Here is a 19,340-nt window from a genome sequence, read left to right as displayed (position 1 = left end):
AGGATCCAGGCAAGGAAGGTGTGGAAAAAGAAAAATTAACTCGGTCTCCAAGCAAAGTTGGTTTTGTGAATTGCTTCAGGCAATCGGGGAGGAAAAAGAGTATTGCCCCCCTGCATCGCGTTTTCCTCCCCGATGCAATTCACACAGCCGCGTGTCCTCAGGAAAACAATCTTCAAGGAACTCTTGGCTTACTGGGCACTGCGCAGGAGGTGTAAGACAAGGCGCTGCCACCCGAAAACTTGCCACAATTTCTGCTGCCTGGAACCGCCTGAAAATACGGTTCTTTCTTTGCCTCTGCACACCCCATTTTTGGAACTGGGGAGGCAGCAGAGATCTCCAAGCGGCGGAGATCGTGGCAACAGTGTTTTGGGGTTGCAGCGCCTTGCCTTTTGCTCCCTGCACAGTGCCTGCTTCGCCAAGCAAGTCCCGATCTCCGCGCTTCCCCAGGCTGCTCCCGTTATCAAAATTCAAATGCAAGTGAGGATGCCGCTGATCCTGATGCTGGTCGGCAGAGGCAGAATTCTTTTTTTCTTGTCCCCCCCCCCCCCGAAAAAAAATTAAGGTGCGTCTTATACACCGAAAAATACAGTAACTAATTTTAAATAGTATTCTAACAATAATCCTGTTCAGATTTTACCATTTAACATGGTCAGTTCAACATATGTGGTCTCAGTTCCTAATCCTACTGATGACATCAACTGAAGAGAAAAATCTTCCTGATTACAGCATGATTATCATCAGCAGGCAGTCTTGGGTGTACAAATACTTCTATATTTGCTGCAGGCTTGAGAGGAGAAGGTTCTAAATCAAGTGATCTGCAGAGAGTTAAGCTGCATAGAAAAGGTGAATGCTTGCTCAATATTTCTCAACTGAGCAATACCCAGGAAAATCTGAACAAGCATTTTGAATTTATTATGGAGTTAAGAACTCCATGAGTAAATAGAACTGTGGCCAATCAAAGCAAAGGCCTAGCCCAGCATTTTGATTCATGGCAGCCAACTAGATTCCTGTGACAAATCTAGGACATAATCATAACATAACATAACATAACAACAGAGTTGGAAGGGACCTTGGAGGCCTTCTAGTCCAACCCCCTGCCCAGGCAGGAAACCCTACACCATCTCAGTCAGATGGTTATCCAACATTTTCTTAAAAATTTCCAGTGTTGGAGCATTCACAACTTCTGAAGGCAAGTCGTTCCACTTACTAATTGTTCTAACTGTCAGGAAATTTCTCCTTAGTTCTAAGTTGCTTCTTTCTTTGATCAGTTTCCACCCATTGCTTCTTGTTCTACCCTCAGGTGCTTTGGAGAACAGCCCGACTCCCTCTTCTTTGTGGCAACCCCTGAGATATTGGAACACAGCTATCATGTCTCCCCTAGTCCTTCTTTTTTTAAAACTAGACATACCCAGTTCCTGCAACCGTTCTTCATATCTTTTAGCCTCCAGTCCCCTAATCATCTTTGTTGCTCTTCTCTGCACTCTTTCTAGAGTCTCAACATCTTTTTTACATCGTGGCGACCAAAACTGGATGCAATATTCCAAGTGTGGCCTTACCAAGGCATTATAAAGTGGTACTAACACTTCACGTGATCTTGATTCTATCCCTCTGTTTATGCAGCCCAGAACTGTGTTGGCTTTTTTAACAGCTGCTGCACACTGCTGGCTCATATCTAAATGGTTATCCACTAGGACTCCAAGATCCCTCTCACAAGTACTACTATTGAGCAAGGTACCACATATACGGTACCGGTGCATTTTGGTTTTTTGGCCTAAATGTAGAACCTTACTTTTTTCACTGTTGAATTTCATTTTGTTAGATAGCGCCCAATGTTCAAGTCTGTCAAGATCTTTCTGTAACTTGAGCCTATCTTCTGGAGTGTTGGCTATTCCTGCCAGCTTGGTGTCATCTGCAAGTTTGATGAGTTCCCCATCTATCCCCTCGTCCAAGTCATTGATGAAGATGTTGAAGAGTACTGGGCCTAAAACAGAGCCTTGGGGTACTCCGCTGCATACTTCCCTCCATGTGGATGTAGTTCCATTGAGGACTACACATTGAGTGCGGTTGGTCAGCCAGTTACGAATCCATCTGGTGGTGGTGCTGTCTAACCCACATTTTTCTACTTTATCTAGTAGTAGGTTATGGTCTACTTTATCAAATGCTTTACTGAAGTCCAAGTAATGCCCCCATCAAACTAATTTCTGTTTAATGCTATACAGTAAAAGTCTATGGCCACCCCCATATCTCCTGAAAATGTCTCTCCCATTTATTTATGTACATAAAGCTTTTTTCCCCATTATCCCGAATTCCCTACTTAGTTTCGATGGACAACTCTAACATTATGAAAGAAGATATCTTCCTATTCAAATTTTTCATACTGCATGTGATTCCATAAGCCTCTATCACTACCATATTTTCCCAAAAATAAGACCCTGTCTTATATTTTTTGAACCTCGAAATAAGTGCTTGGCCTTATTTTCGGAGACGTGTTATTATTTTGGGGCGTGTGGAGGAAACCAGACGAAATGGTGGGGACTGGCTGTGCATGTGTTTAAATATTTTCGGGGAGGGATTATTTTCAGGGGTGGGATTATTTTAACGCATTCACTCAAAAGCCCGATTGGATTTATTATCAGGGGATGTCTTATTTTCAGGGAAACCGGGTACTCCTTGGTTGTTAAAATATTTAATTTCTCAAATTATCTCAAACAATGTGAATTTCCCTTATAGGGAAATTGCTGCCCTTCCTTCACCATTTGGGATGCCCTTTTTAGCACTTTTGCCAGTTCTTCAATTACTTTTTCAAGATGTAGGGATCAGAAGGAAATGCTGGCTTAAGGAGTCAGTATCCTAACTTCAATTTGAATAAATTGATTTTTACATAATATTGGAGAAAAGCTGAGAATACTAGCTTTTATTTATTGGTAGCTAAGTGGAGTGGCTGCAACAGAGAAAGAGATGGAGACAATGTATCTACTCCACTGAATCAATCAAGTAGGTTCTTTTTGGCTTCTCTGCCTCCACCGCCATTTGGCTACCATTCCCCGTGACTCTTACTGAGGAAGAAGTGAACTGTTGTAAAAATGATATTACAGCACAGCAGTGATGGGTTGCCCCCCGGTTCTGACCGGTTCTATAGAACCGGTAGTAAAACTGGCGGGAGGTTCCACCAACTGACCCAAATGTCATCAAAACTCTTCTGCACATGTACAGAAGCTTCCGGTTTGCATCGCGCATGGGCACGATGCAAACCAATAGTAAAGGTAAATAGAACCCACCCCTGCAGCACAGCTTTTAGAAATGAGGGCCAGAATTTCCATTTCCTTTGCACTGATAAACAAAAATCAACCAACTAATATGCATAAATATGACAATATGGTTTATACCAGAAAATCAAATAAATGAAATATCCAATTACAATTTTATAAAGAACAATAATAGAATGTATAAATTAAATTAAGACTCATGATCAAAAAGTTTTTTTTTATAGAACTCTTGGCACCACATCTAAAAAATGCTAGGCTTTTGTAAATACAAATAATTAACAAAGTGTCAATTAATAACTTGGTGTTACAAAAGGAAGAATGAATAAGTAAATGCTTTCCTAATGAAATTATGGCTTCAAACTGATTCAGATATCAGACACAAAACTTCTTTAGGATTCTTTTTTAACCCAATTAAATGGAAATACTATTGAGAGCAAATTTGTAATACTTCCTCCATATAGAAGGACAGTAGCAGAAAGCAAGATATTGCAACTTATTAAGAACTATTTTATAATCACCATACTTAAAGAATGTGAATAAAGCTCTCAAATATTTTTAATATTAACCTGAAGATACTGGATTAAACACACAGAAACAGCAATTGTAAACTTACACTGAGAATTAAACAAACAGCATGATTTCCCCAAAATCAAGGCCCAATACTTTTCTTTTGTTAATGTACCAGCTTTAGGGAATCATTTTCAAATCAACATGTATGTTTGTATCAGAATAATTAAAGTTTACATTAGTTGATAAGAAATCAAAATCACTAGACTGGCGCTAGACACATGGAATTTTGGATGTAGTTTTTTTAAAAAAACAGCTAACAGATGCTTCATGATAAGTTCTGCTTTCCTTTGCATCTTCTTTCATTTTAAAATATTTACTTCTGCATCACTGAGAGGTTTGATCATTATTTGAACAGAAAAAAGACTAAGGCTGGCTCTGGACTACCTTTATGGTTGCTTAGATTTTTATCAAAACAATCCCTTGCCTCCAGAGAGATACATCTTTTATAACCTGGAAAAAACTTAATACATTTACAACTCCCTCTCCTTCATTTATACACAATTAAGTATTGTCCTGAAATGTCTTTTGCTAAACAGTGTGATTATGTAGCATTTCTGAAATTAGATAGTTTTATACATGGAAGACAAATTCTATAATGAATTAAAAAAACAGGCCAGTGGGTACTAAATGATATCTTAGAATAAATGAGACCCCAGAGAATGTAGTACAAAAGATCAATTTTTATTACAGCAGTTTTGGCTTTGGTAGGTGTAAAAAGCACAGATCCTTCCTTTAATAGTAAGTAGAATAATAAATGTATTCAGAATTACCCTGTTATTTTATTAATGATTACTGATTATATCCTTTGTTTAATAATGATTAGAACTGAGGAAAGGAAAGAACAATACTAAAATATGTAATGAGGAGACAGCTCTTCAAACAGAGAGAAACCATTATCAGTATTAAATATAAGCTTCAAACAAAGGCAGAATTGCTATACAGTCCTGGCACGGAAACAAAAAACATCAATATCATTTTTTAAAGTCTAGTTAAATGAAAAATTGATAAATAACAGAAATTTTTCTGTTCCCTCTTCACATTTCAGGAAAATTCAGTCAAAAAGGAATATTGGTTTTGCCAAGTAGAGCTCCTTACTAAGACAATATCCATATACATATTCCCCTTAAAAAGGGAAACAATTTTCCTCTCAAATAATTCCAACTTTAAAATGAAAATTCTGTCTTAAGAGTTACAATATATGGAATATGGTGAAAAAAAATTCCCTCTGCAGGTTAGAAAGATAACTCTGAATTTAAGATGATATTTCCTAAAATAAAGGTAAAGGTTCCCCTTGCATATATGTGTTAGTCGTTCCCGACTGTACGAGGCGGTTTTCATCTCCGTTTCAAAGCTGAAGAGCCAGCACTGTCCAAAGATGTCTCCATGGTCATGTGGCCGGCATGACTAAATGCCAAAGGCACACGGAACGCTATTACCTTCCCACCAAAGGTGGCCCCTATTTTTCTACTTGCATTTTTTACATGGTTTCGAACTGCTAGGTTGGCAGAAGCTGGGACAAGTAACGGGAAATCACCCCATTACAGCAATAGGGATTCAAACCACTGAACTACCGACCTTTTGATCGACAAGCTCAGTGTCTTAGCCACTGAGCTACCACATCCCTCTTTGATATTTCCTACCAGGGATTAAATCAGAAAGATTAAACAGAAAGGAGGTTAAAATATTGTGGAATTTCCAAAAATAAACTGATAAAAGTCTTGGCTCATAAGGCACCAAATTTAACTGTGACTGAAAACAAAAAAAATATGGATAATAGATGTGGCTAAATAGAAGATAAAAAATTGGATAAGATCACAAAGTATCAAGATCTGAAAATCAAAGTTGAAAGATTAAGGCATAAACCAGCCATCATGGCCCGAGTGGTTATCAGTACACTTGGGATCATACCAACAATCTTAGATGGCACTTAGAAAATCTGTGCATTTACAAAATGTCCATCTGTCAATTACAAAAGCCATGCTACTTGCATGGGCACATACTCTACCCCAATACATAGCAAAGATCTCGGACTCTCTGCCTAACTAATTTTTTTATTTTTTATTTTGACCAATGAAGCTTCCTGGATGGGAAGCAAAACGTCTCAGAGTTTAACAAATTTTGGTCCAGTTGCCATGATTCAGCCTTTTATTTGGCCTGGATAATTCAGTCTTCACTGACATATTGAGGAGGAAGATGTTCCAACTAAGCAATCAAGTGCCACTAAATGAAATACAACCACAAAATCACAACTGATAAAAAAAAAGGTGGTGGGGGGAATCTCATGCACATGCACCCAACACAACCCAAGATATGCCAGAGCATTTAACCATATTTTTTTCAATACCAGATTTGAAGTATATGAAATGTAGAATGGGATATTTTGCATTATGTACTAGTTGAAGGGAATTCTTTACAACTAACATAATTGTCTGTAGAAATTAGCAGGTGATTAAATTTCATAATAATACACACACCCCAATACATAGAGTTTTGTCACAAAGTAAGACATTGAGTAGTTTGTTTACCTCTCTGGAACTGGGAGCTTGGGGCAAAGCTTAGCAGCATTTACATGTGTAGTGTATTCAGATGGCTTTAACTCATAACTACATAAAGCAGAACCTGTTTAAAGCAAAACAAAAAACAAAATAGAACATTACTTGATGAAAAGTGATATAACACATCACATTAACATAAGAAATACAACATTGATTAGAGTATTCCATGCTGCAATAGAAAATGCATATACAATATAGATTTTCTGAGAGCAATGTTGTACTTAGGTAAATAAATAAATGCTATGGTTTTAGAAATAGACTGATCTCAAATAATTACATATTCAAATCCGTATTCCATTTAATTTATATTCAAATAATTACAACAAAAACTTTAGGAAACATCTGAAACAGGATCACCACAAGGACAGCTCCTTGCAGCAGTCTAGTTTAAAGCACTGCGTAGTTCCTCAACCATATCTTCTACCGTAACAAAACATGAGATCTTCTGCTGCTGGCTCAGCATCGCTAGAGACTGCACCGAAAGCTGGGCAGGAGCTCTGGCCCCACCGCAGCTGCGGATTATAACCGGGGCCCTGATCCTGAAGCTCCAAGGCTAACAGGATCCACAGGCAAACTGGGAGAATCCCTGGGCTTGCGAATGAACATTGGCCTCGCCGCTGATGTCAAGGCAATCTTAAGTGGCTCACAGCTGCCACGGTGAATTGGAGCCACCCAGAGTGTGGCTGAAACATTGACCAGTGACTCCGGCTCCTAAGCAAGTTTGGAGTGGTGCCAGAAGTGTGTCTGTGCAGTCCCTGAGCCGCTACGTTAAAGAAGGCAAGCTTATGCAACCACATGGCTGCCGCGGCTCCCTGCTGAACGAAGTATGACTGCCGGAGCAGTCAGGAATTCCAGCCCCCTTTCTGCCACCGCGGATAATCCAGGGGCCCTCACCAATGTTACTGGCCTGTTACTACTGCAGATCAGCTGTGAGGCGATAGGAATCGGGTGCGGCAAGCTGCCGGAAAAAACCTTGAAACTGCTCCGTTCTCCTCATCAGCATGAAGAATCCAGGGATTTTAATCAAAATTTTCCCTCAGAAGCTCTCAAGAGTTTAAAATAGCGTCCAAAGAGCTGAGACTGAGTTGAAAAACTAGGGACTATTACCAGTCAATAGAGCTAAGGGGTTAGACCAATCTGATCTGGATTCTCCTGTCGACCCAATGGAGAATGGATCATTCATCACTCCTTTTATAACCACCACAAGCCTTACAAGCAGCCCTCATATGATTAAAACCAGTAGAATATGAATATGAGAGGTGAATGGATAGGTGGAAAAATTATTTTTGAACTTAGTATGATTTTACATAGATAATAAATGGTGCCAAGAAAGAGAGGTTCATGAAACAAAGAACAGATGTATGTGTAAATTTCAATAATCAAGGCCTGTTTTAACAGAGCAAACCAATGAGAAATTCTGGGGTTCTGGAGTGTTGGCTTTTTCTACCTGCATTTATGTCTCTTCTGCTACAACTTTTGGAAGTAAACCAACATTTTTCTCCTGAATATTGTCATCTAGTCTAAATTAAACTAAGTAACTTATTTATATAGCTTTTAACCAGTATCAATGGATGCAGTAGACTTTCCCAGGCTGATACCTTTTATTTTATAAGGAAGATTGTTAGAAGACTATTTAATTTGTCAGAGAACTCATATCTCATCAGAATTTTTGTTAGCACTGCACATCTTAATAACATTCCTTCTGTCATTTTTGTAGGTTTAAGGAAACTGCTGATTTTAAGACAATTCTAAATCTTGGAACCATAGAAGAACTAAAACACCCATCCACAGCTTAGGCTAGTATACTTTTTTTCCACATTTAGAGATGACTGATCTTTCTTTTCTCCAACAAACCTTTCAGTACTTCCCCCACCCCAATAGTTTATGTTTCCAACCAGTAAGAAAAATCAAACCCAAAGTTTCCAACCTTTGGAGAAATTTTATTTTGTGTTTTTTTGAATTCTTTACAAAAAAAATATTTACAAATGTGGTTAGAACATATTGGAATGGCTTGGCTCACCACGTATTTCTGACAGTTGGTTTCTTTCACTGTCAGCTCTAGTGCACAATTTTTCAAGGGCCTTTTGCTGCCTGCGCTCATCTTTCTCAGCTGCCTTTGAGCCCTTAAGGGCTGACACAGCCTTGTGTTGTGCCTTGCCCGCCCTCAGAGCAGCCGGGGCCTTCTTATCTGCTCCCGAACACGGAGGAATGTATGCCTCCCGGCCCAAGTCCTGGCTCCATGCCCAGACAAACTGCAGAAGAAGGAACACCTCCCGGCCCCAGCCCTGACTCCATGCCCAGGCAAACGGAGCAGCTAGACCCCTCCCCCTCCTCCACAGCATGTGAGCCTGAGGAGGGTTTATTACCAACAGCTGATTGGAGTGACCCTCACATCAGAAGATTGGATAGGCGGAGGCAACAGAAGGAAGGGAGGGGCAGGCCTTAATGAGTGCTGAGTCATGGAGCCACACCCCATGGCCTATATAAAGGATCTGCTTTCTGGCAGTCTCTGAGTCAGGCAAAGTCGAACTTATCTTGCTGAAGTCAATTACTGGTCTCCTGCCTGCTCTGAGGACTTTGCTAGGACTTTGGGCAGAGCTGCAGAGGCAAGCCTGATTCGGATTTCCCTGACCCGGCCGTCAGCGGAGGAGTGGGACACGACACCTTGCCTCCAGATTTTGAGGTGTGCTTTGCCGCTGCCCTTAATGAAATATTCTTGCCAGGGCCCGCAGGATCAACCTGAAGCATCTGCAGCCTTCACTTTCATGCTGCTGCCTGCAACTGCCTCCTCCATCATCTTTACTATTGTAATGGCAGACTGGCTGTCTCTCTCTTTCTGCACTCACGCTCACTGTTGGAGGCTCGCTATTTGGGGAAAGGCAATAAATTGGCGATCATGGGATTGTTCACACCATTTCCCCAATGCTCAGGCGATCAGGAGGCTTAAAAGCCTTTTGTGCTCTTTCCTGCCTTTTTTAGACTCTCTGGCAGCTTTGGTGGTTTTCTGCTCTCAGGTAGTACTTGCGCTAGTCAGCTAAACAAAGGCTCCTTGTTCTCTTATAGCCCTTGGGTCTAGTGGCTTGTAGCAGAGGCTCCCTTGCTCTAGCCATGATCATTGCCACACTGGCTTCTTAATATTGGGGGAGTGTGAATTTCCTGAAGCCCGTACTGCTGAAATAAACCTAGCAACTCCACCGGAGGCTTGCGAATCAGCTGGTTGCAAGAATTCACAAATCTGAAGCCTAGAAACATCCTGTGCTGTCTAAAGAAGTTCAGAAATGCTCCTGTCAGAAACTGGAGGAATTTTGACGCGTCTGTCCTAGCTGAGGGACTGAGTCAAAAGCTGGGTAGCGTTAGCAACAGAGGCATGTTCTTACTGCTCTGACAGACTCAGTCCAATCAGCTAGCAGACAAGGTCAACCCATTCCTGGATGCTATCTCCACCACTATGGAGAACAATCAAACCCAAAGTTTCCATCCTTTGGGGAAATTTTATTTTGTGTTTGTTTGTTTTTTGAACCACTGCATTCTTTACAAAAAAAAGATTAACAAGTGTGTTTAGGACCTATTGAAGAATATACAACACACACGACACATTATCTATGGAGCTCTGCATGTCATGAGAAGACAGGAATTATATTAGTAACTTCAAATGAGCCCTAAGGAGCTTTAAAAACTAACATTGATATACAATAATTTTTAAATGAATCTCCAAACATTAACTTTTTGTGATCTTTCTTTCAAGATAAATCTCCAGTAGAATTCATTCCAAGGTCATTTATCTATTCCAAATGACAGCGTACTTGAGTTTAGCCAAAAGGTTGCAAACCTATATATTTATTTTGTATCATCTAAACCTTGTTGTTCCGAAGTGAGCTAACCAAAACACAATCCTTCCACTGCACGTTCACAATAAGACTTTGCTATGGAAAAATGTTAGCTGTAATCAGTGAAAATTTCATTGGTAAATTAACAGTCATTTCAAAAGTTGTTTTGGACTTTATAAAAAAAATCCTTTGTTTTACTTTTTGACTACCAGTTTTTTTAAAAGACAGCAATGTAAACACAATTCATGAAGAAAGATACTTTCACTTCCAAAAGTCAGGCACAAAACATTATTTCAGGTTTTTTCCCCAAGCCATTTTATATGGACGGTAAAAGTGGATATGACATCCACTTATGTCAGCTGCAGATAATTCTACACTTCAAAGGTCACTCCAAAAGTATCCACTCAAAAACCTACTCAAGTGTGAAATATAAAACCAAACACTATATATAAATTTCAAAACTGCATTTCAACTGAAGTAGTAATATTTGGCTACATCTAGAAATATTTAAGAGTTTTATGAAGCCAATTTTCCACAGAAATTTCGACCACCAGTTCTATGCTATTTTCTCATTCCTCATTTCCTTGTGTTAAAATTACTTGCTTCATACATTTAGTAACAGTAACAGAGTTGGAAGGGACCTTGGAGGTCATCTAGTCCAAGCCCCTGCTCACGCAGGAGACCTATACTAGGGTTTCGAACCACCGAACTGCCAAGCTTTCTGATGGAGAAGCTCAGCATCTCAGCCACTGAACCACCTAGCTATGACCTACCTAGAATTGGAGATGAAAGGAGTAACCTCCAAGAGTGGGTGTGTTACAAGTAACTCTTTTCTGACACATACTCTCTTAGTTTTTAATTAATTCATATCCTGATTCATCTCAAAGTGGATCCTATTCTGTGTTCCAAATATAAAGTTAATTATTTCATAAATGTGAATACTAAAACGTACTGTTTGTTAGTACATAAGATCTGTTGCTTTGACATATATGAGGTTACCACAGTTCTATTAATATTGGATTTCTAACTGATACAATCACTTGACCTACGTATTGGTGGAATTCTGCAGCTTTTATATGTGGGAAGCTGAGGAAACTTTAGTTATGGGTAGGTGGAACTTTATGAAGTGCTTTTTGATTTATTATGAATTCTTCCAAAGTTTTATATCTTCAAGACATGATTTATCCAGCTTCTTGATTACAAATGATAGATTTTTCATTTTAGAAGTTATATTGATATATGGGATACCCCTCTCTCTTCCTTTTGATTTGTCTTAGAACCTTTTGCTTGTATATCAGAAAAACTGAAAAAATTAAAGAAATTAATAGATAGAATAATAAATAATTTTGTATGTATATAATCTTACATTTTATATATAATATATATATATATATATAAAATATATTATGTATTTCTCTAATCTTATTTTCTTATACAAAAATTTGGTATCTTCTCTGGTTACTCAATAAATCATACCTGACATTACTTGAATGATATTGTTATTGCAATTTCATGAAGTATTTATTTATTTATTTATTTATTTATTTATTTATTTATTTATTTATTTATTTATTTATTTATTATTTATTAAATTTTTATACCGCCCTTCTCCCGAAGGACTCAGGGCGGTGTACAGCCAAAAGATAAAAAACACAGAAATGTACAATTAAAACGACAATTTAAAACCGAGCATATTTAGAAAAAATGGCCACATTTAAAAGTTTAAAATTTAAAATTATAAACCATATAATAATAAAACCCCAGTTAAAATTTTAAAATATTAAAAATATTAAAAATATTATAAATATTAATATTATGCCAGTCCCGCTTGAATAAATAAATGCGTTTTCAGCTCACGGCGAAAGGTCCGAAGATCAGGCACTTGACGTAGTCCAGGAGGAAGTTCGTTCCAGAGCGTAGGAGCTCCCACAGAGAAGGCCCTTCCCCTGGGGGCCGCCAGCCGACATTGTTTGGCGGACGGCACCCTGAGAAGACCCTCTCTGTGAGAGCGTACGGGTCGGTGGGAGGCATGCGGTAACAGCAGGCGGTCCCGTAAGTACCCGGGCCCTAAGCCATGGAGCGCTTTGAAGGTGGTGACCAAAATCTTAAAGCGCACCCGAAAGACCACAGGAAGCCAGTGCAAGCCGCGCAGGATTGGTGTTACATGGGAGCAACGAGTTGCTCCCACTATTACCCGTGCAGCTGCATTCTGGACTAGCTGCAGCCTCCGGGTGCACTTCAAGGGCAGCCCCATGTAGAGAGCATTGCAATAATCCAAACAGGAAGTGACAAGAGCGCGAGTGACCGTGCATAAGGCATCCCGGTCAAGGAAGGGGCGCAACTGGCGGACCAAGCGTACTTGGTAAAAAGCCCTCCTGGAGACGGCCGCCAAATGATCATCAAACGACAGCCGCCCATCCAGGAGGACGCCCAAGTTGCGCACTCTTTCCATTGGGGCCAATAACTCGCCCCCGACAGCCAGCCGCAGCTGCGGCTGGCTGTACCGGGGTGCCGGCATCCACAGCCACTCCGTCTTGGAGGGATTGAGCTTGAGTCTGTTTCTCCCCATCCAGACCCGTACGGCTTCCATCCAGACCCGTACGGCTTCTAAGTATTCTGTTTTATTATTATTTAGTCACTGCAAAGTAAGATGGATGGCAAACAAGATATATATGAGATAGATAGATAGATAGATAGATAGATAGATAGATAGATAGATAGATAGATAGATAGATAGATAGATAGATAGATAGATAGATAAATTTAATATGTGATTCTATAGCTAAGCTAAGCTATAGCTAAGCTATAGCTAAGCTAAGCTAAGCAAGATCACATCAAATACCTGTACAATTAGCACAGGGGCCCCCCAAGGCTGTGTGCTCTCCCCACTTCTCTTCTCTCTGTATACCAATGACTGCATCTCCAATGATCCATTTGTTAAGCTACTGAAGTTCGCAGATGACACAACAGTGATTGGTCTCATTCGAGACAATGACGAATCCGCATATAGACGAGAGGTCGAACGACTAGCCTTGTGGTGCAACCAAAACAATCTGGAACTGAACACACTCAAAACCGTAGAAATGGTGGTAGACTTTAGGAAAAACCCTTCCATACTTCCACCTCTCACAATACTTGACAACACAGTATCAACAGTAGAAACCTTTAAATTTCTGGGTTCTATCATATCGCAAGATCTCAAATGGACAGCTAACATCAAAAACATCATAAAAAAGGACAACAAAGAATGTTCTTTCTGCGCCTACTCAGTAAGCTAAAACTGCCCAAGGAGCTGCTGATCCAATTCTACAGAGGAATTATTGAGTCTGTCATTTGCACCTCTATAACTGTCTGGTTCGGTTCTGCAATCCAACAAGAAAAACACAGACTTCAGAGGATAATTAGAACTGCAGAAAAAATAATTGCTACCAACTTGCCTTCCATTGAGGACCTGTATACTGCACGAATCAAGAAGAGGGCCGCGAAAATATTTGCAGATCCCTCGCATCCTGGACATAAACTGTTTCAACTCCTACCCTCAAAACGATGCTATAGAGCACTGCACACCAGAACAACTAGACACAAGAACAGTTTTTTCCCGAAGGCCATCACTCTGCTAAACAAATAATTCCCTCAACACTGTCAGACTATTTACTGAATCTGCACTACTATTAATTGTTTCATAGTTCCCATCACCAATCTCTTTCCACTTATGACTGTATGACTATAACTTGTTGCTGGCAATCCTTATGATTTATATTGATATATTGATCATCAATTGTGTTGTAAATGTTGTACCTTGATGAACGTATCTTTTCTTTTATGTACACTGAGAGCATATGCACCAAGACAAATTCCTTGTGTGTCCAATCACACTTGGCCAATAAAATTCTATTCTATTCTATTCTATAGCCTCTGAACTGGTTTAAAAAAAGTAAAATGAAAAATACAAACTAAAAACAATTCAAACAACATCTATATATATAAACATGGCGCTGTGTGTGTGTGTGTGTGTGTTCCAGCATAACTCTGGAAAGCCTCAAGCAATTTCAACCAAATGTGGTACACAGATGACTTACTCCGTAGAAAGAAATACTGTGGGGGTAAGACACCCCTAACACCCCTTGGGGTGTTTGTTTTATTAAGATATAGTCTGTTGTGCCTTAAAGTGGCTTCTACTGTACAGCATAGTGGAGTTGCCATGGTGACGGCACACCCTCCCACCACAATCAACCAGGGGTCGTGAGAGAAGAAGGGGGAGGAGGGGGGGCTGCCGGAGCCTTAGCGCAGGAGCGAAGCAACCCTGTACTTGCCTTTGTGCCACATTTGTGCTCAAGGCAGCTCTCCTGCCACTTTGCGCTCAGAGCTGTAAGCCACGTCCTGTTGCTAGCTCCAAGAGAAGGAGGGGACTCCATCTCCCCCATTGTGAAGCACTCTGGCAAAGTTCACTGTGCCTCATGGTCTGCCCAACACCTCATATCAGAATCAGAGAGGGGGGGGGAGATACAACGAGAGGGGGGGGAAGAGAGAGTGGGAAGAAAAAGGGATACACACAGAGTGGGGGGAGTCAGCGATAAATAAATACCCGGGCAATGCCGGGTTATCAGCTACTACATACTAGAAATGAACGCACATGTTTTAATAAAAATTGGGAGAAACAAAAATATATTCATTTAATTTTTATCTATAGATGTCCTGTAGGAAGATATAGGTCTTCAACAGATTTCTGAAGCAAGATATTGCTACAGAATTTGAAGGGAAATAACATTTTTCATTTGATATCAGAAAGCATTCTCAACTAATAAATACAAATTTAACTCGAATTGTGATCATGAATAAACATGATCTAGATTGAGTATTCATAATGCCTTCGTATATTTGGAACAAAATAAATATAGCTGAGATATTGAATTTCACTGATTTATTTTTAATACTTTTATATTTTTATTCCTTTACATTATTTAATATAAATGTATGAAGTTATTAAATCATATTCTTTCACAAAGTCATTCTTTATGATTCTCACTGTATAAATTACATTTCCTAATGTAATTTTCTATATTTCAAGGCTTATCCTTGGTCATTCATTCTTCCTTTGGCTATAAGATAGAATATGGAATTTCAAGATTCAGGTCCTCTTAGTTTCAACTCGAGGATTATTATTTAAGTATTTAAGCCACACATTAATTTAAGAAAACAAGATTGAGGATACTTAGATGCTTTCGTCAAGGCCACATTTTACCATCTACCAGCCACATAGATGCAGTTGTTCAAAGCTAACCATGGCTAACTTCTCTTAGTTTTTTTTTCTGACAGAAACATTTGACAAATCTATCAAGGATCCAACCATTAAATTATTGTTTCTCTGTACTGTTCCACTCCTTTGGATCTTACAATTACAACTACTTTCTTACACTGGATTTTATAATTACAATTTTGGCAACCTTCCAAATGACTCCTGAGCTGAGGTAAAAGAGAAGAAAGGGAGAAAGGATGTGTTTGCAGTAACAAAACAAGATTCTGTTGACTTTATATAGCAGTTAAATCTGAGTTAAGATCTGTACTTGCATTACTAGTATCTTAATGGAACAAGTTGTGGGTTTCAAGTAATAACTGTAAGTACTTTTAATTCATAAAGAATTACAACAGTGGGGGAAACTGTTTGGGTGGAGGCTGACCTTGAGTCACTTGTCAGCTCATTTTTTTCTATTCCAAAATGTAAGAAGAAGATTTACTTGATGGCTCCAAAGAATATGTATTAAATTGACACATTCCAATTAAAAGATTAAATGGATTTAAGGATTGCATATATTCTTGCTGTTGATCATGAATTTGCACAACAGAATTTACATACAAGATAGAGTTTTAGATAAACTTGCAGAAATTGATGGAGTGGTACGCAGACAGAAAACTAAAAAGTGAGTAAAAGGTTTTTTTGGAACTTATAGTTCATTAGAAGCTTGTCATAGAAAGGAGTTAATAAAGAGAATTAAGAATGTTATAAGAAGGTAACAACAGGAGAAATATTACAAGAGGCAAAAAAGATTTATGATTTATTATAAAATGGAATAATTAGAAGGATGCAATGGTTGGTTACAGCAGTAGAACAAGAAAACATTGTCTATGGAAAATATTTTTACTACTTGCAAAGAAAGAAGAGAAGAGAAACAAATAATGTCAAGACAAGGGACAAGAGACTTGAAATCCATGTGTGAAAGGGGCAAAAATGGAGGGGAACCACCATAGAAATATTTAAAATTCAGCAAAAACAAAGACTTTCTACATATTAAATAATTTTTCAGAATTAATGTTATATTTGCATGAAGAAGATGTCTCTTGGGTTATTCTCCTAAGGTTTTTGCACAAGAGAAGGAGAGATGCTATTCTAAAACAGCAGATTGAGGCACACTCAACTGTAGAAGGGAAGCAAATGCAAATATTTGAAAATGTTTTCCCTAGTATGTTAAAAAAAGGAGATAATTCATATTTCTTGCAAAAGTCCTAAGAACTAAGCACAAAGAACTAAACATTAAATATACATGGAGAACTGGAAGACTGTTGGGAACAAAAGAAATAACTGTTAGGACAACAAACATAAGCTTCTTTATGTGAAAATAGATGGAAATCACAACTGAAAGAAAAATAAAAGAATCAGGACAGATCCACAAAACCAGTCCAAGAAGACAAGCACTGAGGGAGTTAAACAAAATCAAATAAAATCATAACATTTAAATTTATTGGATATGGAAAACTTTCAGAAGAAAGTAAAATGTCAAAATCATTTGGAAAAGGCAGACAACTAAGAAAACCTTTGGTACAGTAACTCAGAAAAAAAGAGAGAAAGATGATAACAGCAAGAGAAAGAGAATAAACTGTTACATACATACTTTTTAAATGTTTTAGATCAGTCACTCTCTCTCAGCCCAACTCACAAAATAATGAAAGAGTGTTGTGCATGTTAACCACTTTGAATTATTTATACAAATAATAATCATGGGAAATAAATCAGAAATAATAGCAGTTGCATAATTTTTCAAGGAACTATATTCTTTGAAAATATGCAAGAAGATAATGGAGGAGAATAATAATAAAAAGCAGAATATAGCGGTACTAATTTTAGATGCGCAAAAAGGCCTTTAACAACTTGGGGTAGTGTAGAAGAGATTTGCAGGACTGGTAAAGAACGATTGATTTAATTTAATTAATTATTGAGGAAACGATGGTAAGAATAAGGTTCAATGATGATTTTTCAAATCTCAAAAGAAAGGCAAACCAGCTTTCCCTAATCCTAGTTTATACTACAGACATGTTGTGAATATTGAAAATATTTGAATTAAAACTGAAAATACATTTACTAAGAATGATTCCAAAAAGTATACATGAAAAATATCATAACCTATAGAAATATATGCGGACAATGGCAAGAGTCAATTCACCATAACATTGGAAAAAAGAAAATGTGCCAACAATACAAGATTGTGAGACCAAAATTGGAAGATAAGTAGCAGTTGAGAAATTGACTATATATGTATACAGCCAATTTCTCAACTGCTACATATCTTCCAATTTTGGTTTCACAATCTCGTATTGTTGGCTATATATGTGTATATATATTGACTATATATGTGTACAGCAAAGGGACATGGTGGCTCAGTGGCTAAGATGCTGAGCTTGTTGATCAAAAGGTCAGCAGTTCAGTGGTTTGAATCTCTAGTGCCGCGTAATGGGGCGAGCTCCTGTTACTTGTCCCAGCTTCTGCCAACCTAGCAGTTTGGAATCATGTAAAAAATACAAGTAGAAAAATAGGGACCACCTTTGGTGGGAAGGTAACAGCGTTCCATGCACCTTTGGCATTTAGTCATGCCGGCCACATGACCAGGGAGACATCTTTGGACAGCGCTGGCTCTTCGGCTTTGAAAAGGAGATGGGCACTGCCTCCTAGAGTTGGGAATGACTAGCACATATGTGCAAGGGGAACCTTTACCTATGTGTACACAAAAATCTAACTAAATTCAAATAGGAATAGGCTCGCTCACATACAAAATCGTACCCAACAAGGCAAGACTTTTGTTTTTGAGTTAAGTTGCCATTTCAACTGTGATATACTTACTGTATTTTACAAAATTATATAATCCTCAAACTGAATTCCTTCATACTGAATTAGGCTTGTTTTGCAAATTGTTGCACAGTATTACAACCATGCTTCTTATTGGAAAGGTTATTTGATCTTCATATTGGAAGAACAGCTACGTTGAGGAAGTATGCTTCAGTATTTAGAATCTTAAAAGTAAACCTGATATAGAATTCAATTCAAATTGGAAACCATTCCTCAACTACGTTATATTGGTTTGTGCAACATCCATGTACCAAAACCTGACTTCTTCCCCAGGTGCTTGGGTCCAGTTGAGAGAAGCGCATGGCATGGATTTTGTAATTTGTTAACTAACACAATTACTTTGGTCTTTTAATTTAACTTATTTGTCTCTTTTAAAATGGTACTATAGCTCATTACAGACTGGAATGTAGGAAAACTTTTTATCCTATTGCTGTATGGATTGATCAATAGCTTTTAACATTCCTAAACAGGAAAAATAAAATTGGCTGGAGACTTATCTCCTGATAAAAAAAAGTCCGTTAGTGCAAATGGGGGTCTGGTTTGTCTCTTCATTAACTCCAAGCAACCTTTTTGACATCAGACCTCATTTTAATGAATATGTGTGATATTATGGGATGCAAATATTTAACATGTAACTGATTTCCTATGCAAAGGGGAGATTACTTTTATCCCCCCTAATCAACTCTTCCCTCTTGCATTTTCTTTGTTTTGTTAACTATAAAAAGGAATGTAAAATGGGTCTTGAGGCTCTCCCCTTTTCATAGGGTATCTCAATTAATTGCTTTTAAATGACCTTCTGAATCAGTTGCTTATTGGGAAGGTAAACTGAGGCAGAACCTGGGGCCAGATTTGGCTATCAGATGTCCCCTTCTGATTGTTCCATTTGCAAGTTTTGTCACATTCATTTTATATCTTGCATATGTTTTTAACATTATATGATTATTTTGCTTTATTGTTGTTTCTTACTGTACATCATTTATACTAGCTGAGTTGGGAAGCCTATAAA

General features: G+C 38.4%; 1 protein-coding gene across 3 annotated transcripts in view; it reads right to left on the bottom strand.

The window, feature by feature from the left end:
* SLC44A1 (solute carrier family 44 member 1) overlaps nt 1-19,340 on the bottom strand; it is a 98,626-nt gene that overhangs the window by 41,137 nt on the left and 38,149 nt on the right. For all 3 annotated transcript variants that reach the window (XR_009153758.1, XM_058171855.1, XM_058171856.1), the window contains exon 5: nt 6,362-6,455. Coding sequence is in view for 2 of the 3 variants with exons in the window: in XM_058171855.1 (XP_058027838.1) it covers nt 6,362-6,455 (94 nt within the window). In the remaining variant the exon portion in view is untranslated. The remainder of the gene's footprint in view (nt 1-6,361; nt 6,456-19,340) is intronic.

This window comes from Ahaetulla prasina, chromosome 2, assembly GCF_028640845.1.
Source record: "Ahaetulla prasina isolate Xishuangbanna chromosome 2, ASM2864084v1, whole genome shotgun sequence".
Classification (NCBI taxonomy): domain Eukaryota; kingdom Metazoa; phylum Chordata; class Lepidosauria; order Squamata; family Colubridae; genus Ahaetulla; species Ahaetulla prasina.
This window is presented reverse-complemented; position numbering and strand designations above follow the sequence as displayed.